This window comes from Antechinus flavipes, chromosome 3, assembly GCF_016432865.1.
Source record: "Antechinus flavipes isolate AdamAnt ecotype Samford, QLD, Australia chromosome 3, AdamAnt_v2, whole genome shotgun sequence".
NCBI classification, from domain to species: Eukaryota; Metazoa; Chordata; class Mammalia; order Dasyuromorphia; family Dasyuridae; genus Antechinus; species Antechinus flavipes.
The window spans coordinates 497,536,127-497,550,422 of record NC_067400.1 but is presented as its reverse complement, the minus strand read 5'-3'; the positions used below and the strand labels follow the sequence as shown (position 1 = coordinate 497,550,422).

Genomic DNA, 14,296 nt, shown 5'->3' with positions numbered 1-14,296 from the left:
AGCCCCTTGTATCTACTTGTCAATTGACACTTTAAGGTGGCAAGAGAGAATGAAAGGTAAAATGAAAGGTTAAAAGGAAAAGTACAGAAGGAATTTACTCTTAAATGCTTAAGAAATATTTTTTTTTAATTTAAATGGGGAGTATTTCTGCATTTTAATGGTAAGCATCACTCATGTTCAAGCATAGCATGGAGACTCATAATTGCATTGTGCTGAATCTGCACTGGTGAAAGAAGTATCCAGTTATTTGGGTTTGGGATTTGGTTTTGTTTTGAGGAAGACATAGTAAGAAAACCACATAATACAGAAAATGACTGATAATCAATGATTTGGAAATAGGACAAAGAGAACATTTTCAGATCGGCTTTTAGACATACATGTGTAGAGTTCACAGTCAAATAACTAGTGCCTATTGAGAGTTCAACATTACTAACTGGATTATATTTAGAGCTTTCTTAAACATTGTTAGTTCCAAATATTTAGTCCTAATATTTAAAGTTAGCACAGTTGGCAATTTTAAAACCTTGTTTAACGTTTTTTAAAGAACTTGCCCATTTATTTGGTCCTAGGTATGACTTTGTGGAGGTTGAAGATATATCTGAAACCAGTACTGTTATAAGAGGCCGGTGGTGTGGACAAAAGGAAGTCCCTCCAAGGATAACTTCAAGAACAAACCAAATAAAGATAACCTTCAAGTCTGATGACTATTTTGTGGCTAAACCAGGATTCAAGATTTATTATTCTCTTGTGGTAAGTAGCCTTGGAACCCTGTGGTTAAAAGCAGACAATGGTTTGTAAGAACAGACAATGGATACTATAATTAAATACACTGGGGCAAAGTTTGAATTAACTATAAACCTCTCTGCCCTCCTCCCCACTATCCCTTCACCACCACCACCCCAAAGGCACACTTTGGAAATGATATAGTTTGTGTTTCTGGGAAAATCTGCCTGTTTGGAGATGAGTGTGCTTGTCAGAGTCCAGATAGATTGTATTCAAACTTGGAGAGCCATTTAAAACTACTCAAAGTAAACCTGCATTTAGAAATCAAGTCAGTGTCCCAGATAGGCCATGATATTCAGCCTATTAAAAAATATCTATCAGTATTAATGCTAGGAACCCACTAATAATGGGACAAGAACGGTTTTGTATGATTTGGTTTCTGAAGAGTAGGAAAGGATTTACTTTAGTACATCCCTATCCTCTGACTAGCTTCTGCCTATACATATTTACAAGAGAGCTGCCTGAGAAGAGACAAAGTCTGTGGCCATGAGAGTTTTTTAAAAATGCCATAAAGAGGGAGTACATTCATGCCCTTAGCCTTGGACTTATTAGTTGAACTATGCATAGATGAATAAATCATATGCAAGTTTACACAGTATTCATATTTGTTGCTAACCCAGCACTATACTCTTGATTTAGAACTGTGTTTGTGGTTAATTGTAGTCCCATTAAAAGTGCATTCCCTTTGATGCCTCTTGGCTTTGTATCATATTGGCAGGAATCTTAGCAATGGAAACAACATTATAGCACATTTCACTTAAATACTATATTAAGCTTTATTTCAGTACACAGAAATGTTCTTTGTTTCTACATTTATTACTGATTCTGAGGCCCCAGTCCAAATGTCAGAAATACCACATTCCAAATTCACATTTGAATTCACCAGATTCAGTATCTTTGATTTGTATTTGTGAATTTTGATTTATATCTTGGTATGTAGCAATTAATGAAATTTAAACGTTAATCTTGAAGCCTTGGAATAACAGAAGGATGAAATATACAGATAGTATGGAAATGAGGATGATGGTGATGAAGCTGACTAAATAATAATATAGCATTGCATAATTTGATAAACCCTTTACATAAATAACCTTATTTTGTCTTTACAACCTTCCTTGGAGGAGAATTTTTATTGTCCCCATTTTAGAGGTGAGGAAACTGAGTCTGAAAAAAGTAAAATACCCATGGTCATACAGGTAGTAAATGTTTGAGGCAGGATTCAAACAAATTTTCCTGATTACAAGTCCTGCAATCTAGCCACTATTTTCCCTAGCGTGTGCGTGCTCGGGCACACACACACACACACACACACACACACACACACAACCCATGCACCAACTATATATTACATTAGGTGATTTATTTTTCAATAAACATGTTCTCCCTAAATGTCAAGCTGATATAGCTACACTGAATTTTATATTCATCTCAGTGCATAGATATACAATGATTTCAGAAATTCTTTTTTGTTGAATATTATAGCAATCTTTTCTACAAATGGGGTTCTTTTCTTCAGCTTCTTTTTTTTTTCTCTTTTCATAAAGGCAAACTTACAACAGCTTTTGTTATATTTCATTTCATTTCATGGCTTTCGCGTAGTGATGAGTTATTAAACAGTAAATGAATTCCACATCAGAACAGAACAAAGGCAGAAAATAGTATGCAATGACACTGGCTCCAGTTTTAATTTGAAAATAATCCATCAGCCATGATTTGCATGATTGCAAACTCATGCAACACTGATTCCCATTGAAATGAAGGTGTGAAGTTTTTGTTTCTACATTTTCTACTTGGTAATATTTGCAAGTGACTCATCCATTCTTAACTGGCTTTCCTTAGAGCAGACTTTCTCCAGAATGAGTATATAGCTAAAATGGGGACTCAAAGACTTAATGGAGATTTTTTTTTCTTTTTAAAACCAGGTTTTGAAAAGTTCAAAACTCAAGAATATCTAACCCTGTGTTTTCTGAACTATGGCTATCTCTACAGTACTTAGATGATAAATAAAATGATTGGTTACTATATTAGCTAACTTTACTTTTAAATAACGTCTTGTTGATTGGTTGAAGAAATAGCTGCTTTCTCAGAGGGCAGTATAAATTGTGGTTTAGGAAGAATGATTGATTGTTTGTACGATAATGACAATACTGATTTAATAAATCTTATATTTTATTTTGGGTTAAAGTTTGTTTATGGTAGTTTTATACCAAATGAGAACTTAATTAATACCAATAGATTATTATGGCCATAGATTAAAAGATAAAATCGGACTTGCTGGAGTATAAAGGAAATTAATTATAGGGTCCCTTCTTATTAAACCACAAGGCTCTCCTAATCTAATCCATCCTCCATAAAGCTGCCAAATGAATTTTGTTAAATTTTGTTTGAGAAACAAACTCTCAGTTGTGTTTGCAAGCATTTTCACATTCCTATGTAAAAAGCACAAAATGCTTAGTATTTTTAAATAAGAAAGGCATCTGTTGTCTCAATTATTCAATCAATAATCATTTAATGGGCTCCTATTATGGTCCCTTCTATGTGACATAATTTTAGAAAGGAACAGACCAGACCAAAATCAAACAACCAGTAAGTATCAAAGGTAGGATTTGATGCTATCACTTCCAGGATTATTGATTTTTCCAGGGTGTTTGTCTCAGATTGCCTCTCACAGAACATATATACATATTAGAACAAACATAACTAGTAAATAGGCGTTCTTTACAAAATAAATACAAATGTATTGGGAAAGAGGGGATTTTGTTAAAGCATATTATTTTATATAAAACTCCTAGTACTAGTCACTACTACTAGTTTGACATCTCTCCTCAATAAACTCCATTTCTTTCCTTTTATCTCTAAAACCAAATAAAATGGTGGGAATTTGTTTTGCTTACTTTTGCATATTTGTTATAGCATTATGGTTTCCTTTCTTTTTTCAAAATGAGGGTAGTAAGGAAGCGGAGATAAAATATTTGCCTCAATTTAAAACAGGGAAATAATGGCACCTACTTCTCAGGGTTATTGTTATAATCAAATGTTATAATATTTGTAAAGTATTTACCACAGTGTCTGATATGTAGTAAATACTAAATATATATTTTCTCCTTTTTTCGCCTTTGGTACACATTATTTCTCTATACACACTCTCACAAACAATCGCCTTTTTCTGTGCTTGTGTACAGGCTGTTCCTGTGTCTGCAATTTATTCCTTCCTCACTCCTCTTTAAATGCCTGATTTTCTTTAAAGTCCATTTCAAATGTTATCTTCCACATGAAACCCATTCCTGATTGCTCGAGCTGCTAGTGCTTCCCTTTTTTCCCAAGAAATTTGTATTTGTTTTGTATAGAACTCCTATCTACTAGTTATGTTTGTTCTAATATGTATATATGTTCTGTGAGAGGCAATCTGAGACAAACACCCTGGAAAAATCAATAATCCTGGAAGTGATAGCATCAAATCCTACCTTTGATAATTACTGGTTGTTTGACTTTGGTCTGGTCTGTTCCTTTCTAAAACTGTATGTCACATAGAAGGGACCATAATAGGAGCCCATTAAATGATTATTGATTGAATAATTAAGACAACAGATGCCTTTCTTATTTAAAAATACTAAGCATTTTGTGCTTTTTATATAGGAATATGAAAATGCTTGCAAACATAACTGAGAGTTTGTTTCTCAAATAACACTTTCTTCAGGTCACTATCAGAATAATTCTATTATATTTAGAGGCCAGGAACTTGAAAATGCTTTTTCTATTTTCAGGTAACTTCTTTAAGATGTAAACAGTATTTTCATTGTTAGGCTTCCTGAAAGTTCCAAAAATGGTGCTTTTGAAGGCGATCCATTTAGAAACTTGTCTAAACTATTTTTGCAGCACCCTCTCAATCTTACTCTTCAAAGAGCAAAACAAGGCAGAGGTTTACAGACTTATTGGCTAATTTTGTATCTCCATTTAAACCAGCTGAATTAACTTCAAATGATGCTGTTGAGATTGCCATTGAGATTAAAACTCTACATGAATCATGTTGTCTTACTGCAAGCAGTGATAAAGCAGAGAAGATGAGTTTAACAAGATAAAATTCTTAATTATCACCACTCTCTGCAGATTCTAATTTTCCTCTCCTAAAAACTTACCCATTAGCCTATCCAAACTAAAATCAACAACAGCAACAACAAATGCAAAGCAGACTGTGAATCTCAGTTTTTCAAACTAGATTCCCTGAACAAAGCTGGAAAGCAAGGAAACAGTGCCTTATGTTCTGTAGCTTCACCCCAACTTCCACTCCAATATAACCCCTTCTTCACCAGCACAAAGGCATATTATGCAAACCTGGGCAAGTGCTGCATGTTAACTGAGCCTGTTTACCCCTTTCCATTCAGTTCTGTCCTATCTCATGGAGTGCCAGTAGAGCTTGATTGACTAACATTGGCTGGAGGGATGCTAGGAGTCAATAGAATTAGAATGCAAAGACTTTGAGAACTGGGGCTGTTTTATTTTTTGCATTTTGATGGATGGGCCTAACATATCCACAGCAATTTAATGAGTTACTAATTGTAAAATTCTAGAAGAAAAAAAGGCTGGAGTGGTAGAAGGTATCTTAATGGCAATAACATATTTGGGTTCTCCACCTTTTTGTGTAGAGTTGTATATCTGTAGAGTTGCATACCTCTCACATTCAAATTTCTTCTCTGTAATATGAAACTGAAGGGCTTTGAATTGGAATGATAGCAAAACTAAATGAGATAATAAAATACATAATTTGATTTGTAACTGCAAACTGTAATATAAATAGATATTACTAGTTCGGATACTAGTGCTATTAATACTAATAGTGATTGATTTCCCTTTAAAGAGGAAGGGACTAAAGACCACAAAGACTTTCTTTCCTGTACTTCTTTTTAAGTCCATTTTAACTCCAAATAGGTCATTTTTATGCATTTTAGAATTAGGCTGCTTTACACACATCTTATTTGTTCCTCACAACAACCTGTGAGATAGGTGCTCTTATTTTCCTTATTTATACTAGGGGAAACTTAGGTTCTCTGAAGTTCAGTGACTTGCCTAGGACTAAAATTACTATTAAGTATCTGGAGCTGAACCATGACCCAATCTGCTACCAAATTCAGCTCTATGTTTACAGTACTGTTACACCAGCTGCCTTTTTTTTTTTTAATCAATTTGAGGACATCATAACCTGAGCATCTAGCAGAGTACCTTGCACATAGTGGATGTTTAATATGAGCTTGGATTTTGAAAAATCCTAGCTTCTTATTACTTCCAGGATCAAATACAAAGTCTTCTGTTTTACACTTAAAGCTCTCCACAATATGGCCCACCTTGGCCTGCCTGACACTTTTCCCGTAGGATATTCCATCTCCCTACTCTGTGACTTTCTCCCATTCTCCAATCATCTCAAACTTCTACCGTCCTTGAAGACTCAGCTAAAATCCCACTTTTTATGGAAGGCCTTTTCCCCATACTGTCTCACTCCTTAATTACTATTTAATAAATGATTGTTGACAGGCTGAAAAGGTGAATAGTATAATTTGATTTAAAGAACTCTGGTAATCCTCTCCTCCCCCAAAATATTCTTTTCTTCCACAGTCTGAAGCTCTACCAATTAGAGAGTCGTATGTGATGACAAAAAGAAAGACACTCTTAAGAGAAATAGGTGAAAGGAGGAAAGTACCAATCTTTTATACAGTAGTGCTTTGATAAAGTCTAATTGAGGTCTCATGTACAAAGGGGATTAATAGGAAGAGAATGAGAAATAAAAGCTAATTTTGAGGTATACAGTAATTTAAGGAAAGGGAGAGCTGGATACTTAAGGTATTAAAAAAAATTTGACCAGATTATGGTGGAAGTGATTGTAGGAGACTCCAAAATGAAAGGTTAAGGAACAGAAAGGGGGATGGGGAGGTGACAGAGACAATAGCACTTAGCTTATTTGGAAATTTTGCTTTTGTCCAAGCTGGGTACACTCTGCTACTGTGCCTGTCCAGGTTATGTGGAGATGTTATTTAACTATTATTATGTTCTTGCCTGTCCCCCTCCCCTTGTTCACATCAGCTCCACAACCCCAAGTTTTTCATTTCTACCTGCATTTTCTACCTTCATTAACAGCTGTTTGGGTGACAGCAAATGGCAGGAGAGAAACCTGAGCAGATCACTCTGCCAATTATAAATTGTTAAGCATCTGGCTGAAACCCAGGAGGGAAATGATTCTCTAGTATGACTCCACATCAGTCCCAACTTGGGAATGTTTTTTGGTGTCCCTTTGTTTTTAACCATAAGCCTCTTGTACCCTTCATTGAGAATACAAAAAGCAAAATTTCCTCCTCAACCATACTGTAATGCAGAAGCACTCACACACATGCCAAATTAGGAAAGCCAAAGGATTTTAGACCTGAAGAGAACCTTAGGGATTATCTAATTCATTCTTCTCCTTGTTCAAATGAGACAACTAAGTCTTGCATAAGATCACTTAGTTTATGACAGACACAAAAGCAGGTCTCAGACCTGCTGACTCTAACACTGTTCTCTCCTAGTCAACAGTCTTTCCATATTATCTACTATTCAATTTAATCATTGAAGCTGTTAAAAAATGTTTTCTTCCTTGTCAAATATCCCCTTCCTACACAAGCAATTATTTGAAATAATTATTCACTCTTCAACTTATTTTTGTTCATAAACTTCATGCTCAATACTACATAGATGAGTAAGCATTTTTCCAGTTCTGAAAGATATTTTGTTTAATAACACACTGGGTAGTCCAATATTTTGTTAATCTAATACTTAATCATATTGCTAAATTAAAAATAATATCTGATGAGTGAAAAATAAGAATGTTCTGAATGTTCCATTCAGAAAGTTACACTATATAATCATTATTGTCCTTTCTATATTTTAGTTTTCATATAGTCTTCATGATTGGGAGGGGTCAGAAGGGTACAATCTAGTCTGAAGAAAAGGTAAAAAATGTTCCCCAGTCACATCATAAAATAACACAATTTATCTTAGCTAATAAATTAGCTTAAGAATTAGCTTCTATACTATCTAATACTACTATAGCCAGTCAAAACAAAGCACCTACTTGGTTCTGAGTGTATATCTTCCTAGGGGTTCAAAGAATTCACTGAACATTCTCTGATTAAGCTCTTGAAGGTCCTTCTAAAAAAAACATGGAGATGTATGTGAAGAATGTCCGAGCATAAAGGAACCATTCCTAGGACTCTGGCTGTCATCAAAAGAGCTATTATGTGTTGGATGATCTGCTAGCTCACAATTACAGATAGACAAGGAAAATTTGGGAAGGAATCTGCTGGTGGAGAAGAAGACACAAAAGAACAAACGTAACACAAGTTAAATAATACCTCTGCTTTAGTTGAGCAAACAAAGCAAGACTCTTCCCACTTTCATTCTGGTATAGTGCAGGGCTTCTGAAGATTTTCCATATTTGACTCCACATAGGTATATAAATCAAACATTTACTGATAATAAATCATAATTTTGCAACCTCCACATTCAGTTAGGAGACCCCATATAGGTTCATAACCCACAATTTAAGAAGCTTAAGCATAGAGCACAAGCAAAATTTCAAAATAGGCCAGTGGTTCTTGTCTCTGGCACCTCTCCATCTTCCATTCTGTGCCCTTTCTCTAAGTTTTAGAGCTTCTCTTTCCCTCCCCAACTTCCTCATGCTGGCCAATATTTTACCCCTTAAGCATCCCAACCTGCCATGGGTATACTAGGAGGCCCCTATCCTCTCTTCTTACTCAGTGATCTTCACTCTCTTTCATCCCTCATAGCCAGTCACTTGACATCTTGCCCATTTTTCTTTGGGCATATTTCTTTCTTTGCTCATATTTCTACTGCATCTCTCCCATCTATTCCTTTCTCTTTGTTCTCTTGGCCACCACCTTTCCCAGGGCCCTCACTGCTTTTGCATAATCTCCCATTGGGTACTCCTTTTCCAATCCATATTCTAAACAACTACCCATGCAGTGCTCATAAAACTCATAAAGCACTGACTTCCAATGGTCTTGTGATGGAGCGAGTCTTCTGCACCCAGAAAGAGGACTGTGGGAACCGAGTATGGATCACTATGTAGTTATTTTCTTTTTTTGTTGTTATTTACTTGCATTTTGTTTTCTTTCTCATTTTTTTTCCTTTTGGATCCAATTTTTCTTGTGTACCAGGATAATTTTAGAAATGTATATAGAAAAATTGCACATGTTTAACATATAAGGGATTACTTGCTATCTAGGAGAAGAGTAAGGAGGAGGGAAGGAAAAAAATTTGGAACAAAAGGTTTTGCAAGGGCAAATGTTGAAAATTATCTATGCATATGTTTTGAAAATAAAAAGCTTTAATAAAAAATATTTTAAAAAAAACATGAAAAATAAATTAAAATAATTTTTTTTTAAGAGAAAAAAAAATAAAGTACAGGCCTGTTCATGCCAGTCTCCTGATCATCAAGTGTTGGTACCTTCCCAATTGCTTCTAAAAGCAAATATAGATCTCTCTGTTTGACCTCTCCCTTTTACTACAGCACTAACCCACTTTTCCAGATTTGTGACACATAATCTGTAATTTAATCAAAATGATCTTCTTCCCCTTCTCCACACAGAAGCATCCATTGCCTATGTTTGCCTTTGATGAGGCCTTTCTACTAGAAAAAGTGTTGCTTCCTCATTTTCTCCTCTTGTAATCTTGAACCTTCTTCAAAGTCCATCTCAAGTATTACCTGCAAGGAGGCCTTCCCTGATTCTTCTTCTCACCAGCACCTATTGCCACACCTCCAAAAATTACCTCTTTTACTTTTTAAAAAGCAAAGTGCCTAGTGCTAGACATTACCTCCTCCTCATGGAAGAACAAAAACAAACAAAATAAAACAAAAAAGATATAAAAGCCATCCCAAACATTGTACTTAGAACTGGGCCTGGAATTTGTTCTGCCACTTAACAGCTTGCGTGACCTTGGGCAAATTATTTTAGCTTTCTATGTCAGATAGAAAGTAAAAGGATTAGGTTTAATGATGATTTATAATTCCTTTCTAGATCCAACTTTACTTTAGCTTTAACTTCTGAGAAATGATAAATAACATAATTAGTCATTAGGAATGTTGAGGGCTTACTATGTACTTAATATTATATGATAAAGAAATGTTTTAAATGAATATCCTACCCTCAGTCTTGCTCTTCTTTCTCCAATTTAATATTCACCTAGCTGCCAGAATAATTTCCCTAATTCCCAGGAGTGATATGATTTAGCAAAAATCACCAGTCCTATTTAGCTATAAGATAATACATTGTTCAGTCATGTCTAACTTTTTGAGACTGCATTGTGAAGTTTTTCTTGGCAAAGATACTAGAGAGGTTTATTATTTCCTCATCAGCTCATTTTATAGAGAAAGAAATTGAAATAAACAGGATTGAGTGATTTGCACAGAGTCATACAGCTAGTGATTGTCTAAGGCTAGATTTGAATTCAAGAAGATGAGTCTTTCTGATTTCAGATCATTCTATCCATTGTGCCACCTAGGTGTCCCAAGTGAAAAAAAAAAAAAAAAAAGGGGGAATGAAGAACTGACCTGGAATAAGGAGTGAATATGGCTGAACATAATTATTTCCTCAAACAGAGTTTCTAGAGAGGAGGCCTTAGAGGAAATATATAGATAGAAGTTTGGAAAGTGAAGACTGTCTCAGATAATCACAGAATTTCAGAGATTAGAAGGTTTTATCTATTATCTGTCCCACCCACTTTTCAACCATTATCTCCTCTTTAATATGTCTGTAATTCTGGTAAGTGGTTATCCAGCTATTGTTTCATAAGCTCCCTTAAAAGAGAAAATATCCTAAATTTGTTGGGGTTTTATAGTTGTTTTTTACAACTTTTATTTCCTTTTCCCTCAAAGACTAAAGAAAACAAGTTTGATATCCCTACCATACATATTGCCTTTTCAATTTCTGGGAAACAATTATAATTATCATCCCTTTTCGCTGAGTCCCCATAACTGTCTCTCTACATATTCAAAACACACATCAAATATTAGAGACTGAAACTTACATTCTGTCCATTAGAAAAAAAGTTCTGAATCTATACTAAAACTCTCCCTTGTGAATGAATTTAGGGAGAAAATATTTAGCAGTTGTCATATTTTCAATTTTAAATAGTAAATCGTATTTGCATATAAATATAACTCTCACTTTAGTAGTCAGAAATCTAATCCACATGTACAGTAGTTCTCAGAAACTCTGTTCAGGGAACTTTCACTTGGAAAAGAGCAAGGTCTCTGAAGTATATTTATAGTCAACAATCTTGTATTTGTGTTGTAGGAGTTTGCAAACCTGGGTTCCATGAGAGCCCAATGAGATCTGTAAGATCGGGAAGCCAAAAAGTGAGTAGCCAATATGAAAAGAAAAAGATTAACCAGCTTCAACTTCTTCGGATCAGGGATTTGGGGTTTGGGGATTAGGGGTTATTATTTTGTTTTGTTTTAATACATATTTAGGCTTGTTTTAGAGTACACAGCCCATCAACACCATTCCATTGAAGAATGGAAATGGGATGGACTGCAAAAGAATTTAGGGAATATGAAATCCTTGGAATCAATGCAGTTCATTTTCCTCCAGGAAAATCATTTTCTTTATAGTTAGTAATCTCTAAAATAATAAAAGCCACCTTGAAGATAGAATCTGTCTATCTCCTTCTATTGTTGACAGTATAGGGTGGGGGTGACTGATATAACCCCATACCTTTCTTTCTTTGGCTTTGAGGGTTTTGTGTGTTTTGTTTTGTTTTTTGTTTTTGTTCTTAAATCTGGGAAAATGTTTTCCTAAACTCATAGTACTTATGTCTTCCTCCTCCACATTTACCTTGTGCTAGGCACAGGAAATACAAAGAAAGACAAAAACAGCACATACCCTCAAAGAGCTTACATTCTAATAGAGGGACAATATGTAAATAATTAGGTACTTGTAAACTCCAGTCATTGAAGAGCTTAATTGCCCTGCCTAATGTTTGGACATCTTATTTGTGGTTACACACACACACACACACACACACGTATGTGTGTATGTATGTATATAAACTGGTAATTATGGTGGTGGTGATTCTAAAACGCTTCTTAATTTTGTTTTCTTTCCACAGTCAATATCTCCATACAAATCCCTATTAGGAGCTGATTAAATTTTGTAGTGAAAGTAAAAGATCCTAGATAGTGTTTTACTTTATTGTTAAAATGTTATAAATGGTAATATAAATTACTAATTAGGAATCATCTCTAGAAAGAGAACTATAATTATAAAGACAGTGCTTTACATTTAAAATTTTAAATCTTCACCTAATTTTGATTTAATGGTATAATTAATTAGAATAAACAACTCGAATCAGTTCCATTTGCCTTTTTTAAAGAGCATCCTTTTTACAAATATATGTGCTGTGTATCATTGTTAAAATTAAAGGTTTGTTTCCAGAGCCTATCCTTGACAAAATTTTGAAATAGGAAGAATTTTTTCTGAATCTTGCCCTTTTTCCATAATTACATTTTTCTCTATCCTTTGCCCACAAGTATATCTTTCTTTTGCCTCCTTACCATGCTGACCAACTTTGTTCACATTAAAATGTAAACTTTGAAATTGAGAGTGAAAAGAATGCTGAATTTAGCTTTAAAACATTTATATTTGAATACAAGTTCTGCATTGAATTATCTAAAGTAGCTCAGTATCTCAATAAAAAGAGTATTCAATTTCTAGTCAGAAAGTATTGAGTGTGACTATGGGAAAACCATTTAACATCTGTCTGCCTCAGTTTCTTCAACAGTAGAACGGGTTAAAAATAGCACTTATCTTGTAGTATTATTATGAGGCTCAAAAAAGAAAAGATTTGTAGAGCTATTAGCATAGTGTCCGGCACATAGTCGGTAAAAATAAATGCTTGTTTCTTTCCTGTCTGTGAGATTTTAAGCAGTTCACATAATCTAACAGAACTTCAGTTTTGTCATCTGTTATCTTCTAGTTCTTGATTTAACCCCATGATACTGTAAGTGACAGTTTAAAATATTGATATTCATCCCAACATTAATAGACTATTTAGTGTTAATATTTTTATTTATTTATTTTAATAATATTTTATTTTTCCAATTGCATGTGAAGATAATTTGTTTTACAAAACATTGTATTGCAAATTTTTCTACTTCTTCCCTTTTCTCCCTCCCCAATAAAACAAGCAATCTGATATAGGTTAAATAATGTTAATATTTTAACAAGTATTAAAATATTAGTACAGAGGCAAGTATTTGTGGACTATATAGGAGACGAGATGGATTATCCCTCCTTATTCTGTCTCCAGTCATTATAGTGTGTACCCAGTTTGCTTCTAAGAAGGTTGTCTTCTAATTATGGGGAATAGACTTCCTCTGCTCACATTCCTTGGCTAGCTAATAAGCCCCTACTATTTTACTCTGAAATGGGAAAAATAAAATGATACTCATTATACAAACTACAAAGATAAGTCAGGTATGAAACAAGTAATTTATTCCTCTGTAGAAAGAAGTAATAAATATAGGAAGAATTACCATGAACATTAATATTATGATTTAAACTAGATTCATTAATTTAACTTAATTTAACAATTAATTAATTAATTATACATACAAAGATTTAGAGGCTAATTTTGTAGGCCTCCTAGTACATACAGCTGTATTTTTCAATACTGTGAATTAGTCATTTCACATTTTACCTTAGCACTGGATAACTTTCAGTCACTTCTGGTAGTTGTCTGTTCCTAAAATGGGGCGAGTGCTTGACCCTTCTCCCGACTGTGGCAAAATTTATAAACTGTTTCTGACTTTAAATCACACAAAGTTACCTATTCAGAGAAAAATACAAAATATGTAACCAAGTTACATCCTCAGAACCAGCTGCATTAGGTGCTAAATGGACAACACCAAAAGTAAAGACAAGATCCTGTCTTTCTCAATTATCTTGCAATTTGAATGACACAGTGTAGAGAGCACCAGCCTGAAATTGTCTCTCATTTTAAAAGGCCCACTGAATCATTAGCTTCTCAAGCTCAGTATCCAGTTAGGAGATACTTCAGCATCACAATGCAAGACTCTTTGGTAATAAGCTTGGCAAAAGCCCATACTTAGATGGAAGCAGTCCCTTAGAGCTACCACATAATCCAAGTCAGCAAAGAATATCCGTTCATGCTCTGTACAGATTCATGTTACAATCCCAGAGGGATGAAAGTCTGTCCATGACATTTTAAATATCGAATGGGCAAGAATTTAAGGAGAGTATGGAGCTTATGCCTAATCCTAAAGTCATATTAGTAAGTCCATTTGGCACCAGTGATAAGTTATACCCTGGTTATTTCATATCAAAACTTATTTATATTCCATCTACATCCAGACAGAACTATGGAGACTGAATACATATAAAAGCATGCTGTTTTTCACCTTTTTTTTCTCCTTTTTTTCTCCTGATTTTTCCCTTTTGTACTGATT

At 34.4% G+C, this 14,296-nt stretch overlaps 1 protein-coding gene across 2 annotated transcripts in view; it reads left to right on the top strand.

The window, feature by feature from the left end:
• PDGFD (platelet derived growth factor D) overlaps nt 1-14,296 on the top strand; it is a 309,965-nt gene that overhangs the window by 208,068 nt on the left and 87,601 nt on the right. For both annotated transcript variants that reach the window (XM_051986892.1, XM_051986891.1), the window contains exon 3: nt 570-750. In XM_051986892.1, coding sequence (XP_051842852.1) covers nt 570-750 — 181 coding nt within the window. The remainder of the gene's footprint in view (nt 1-569; nt 751-14,296) is intronic.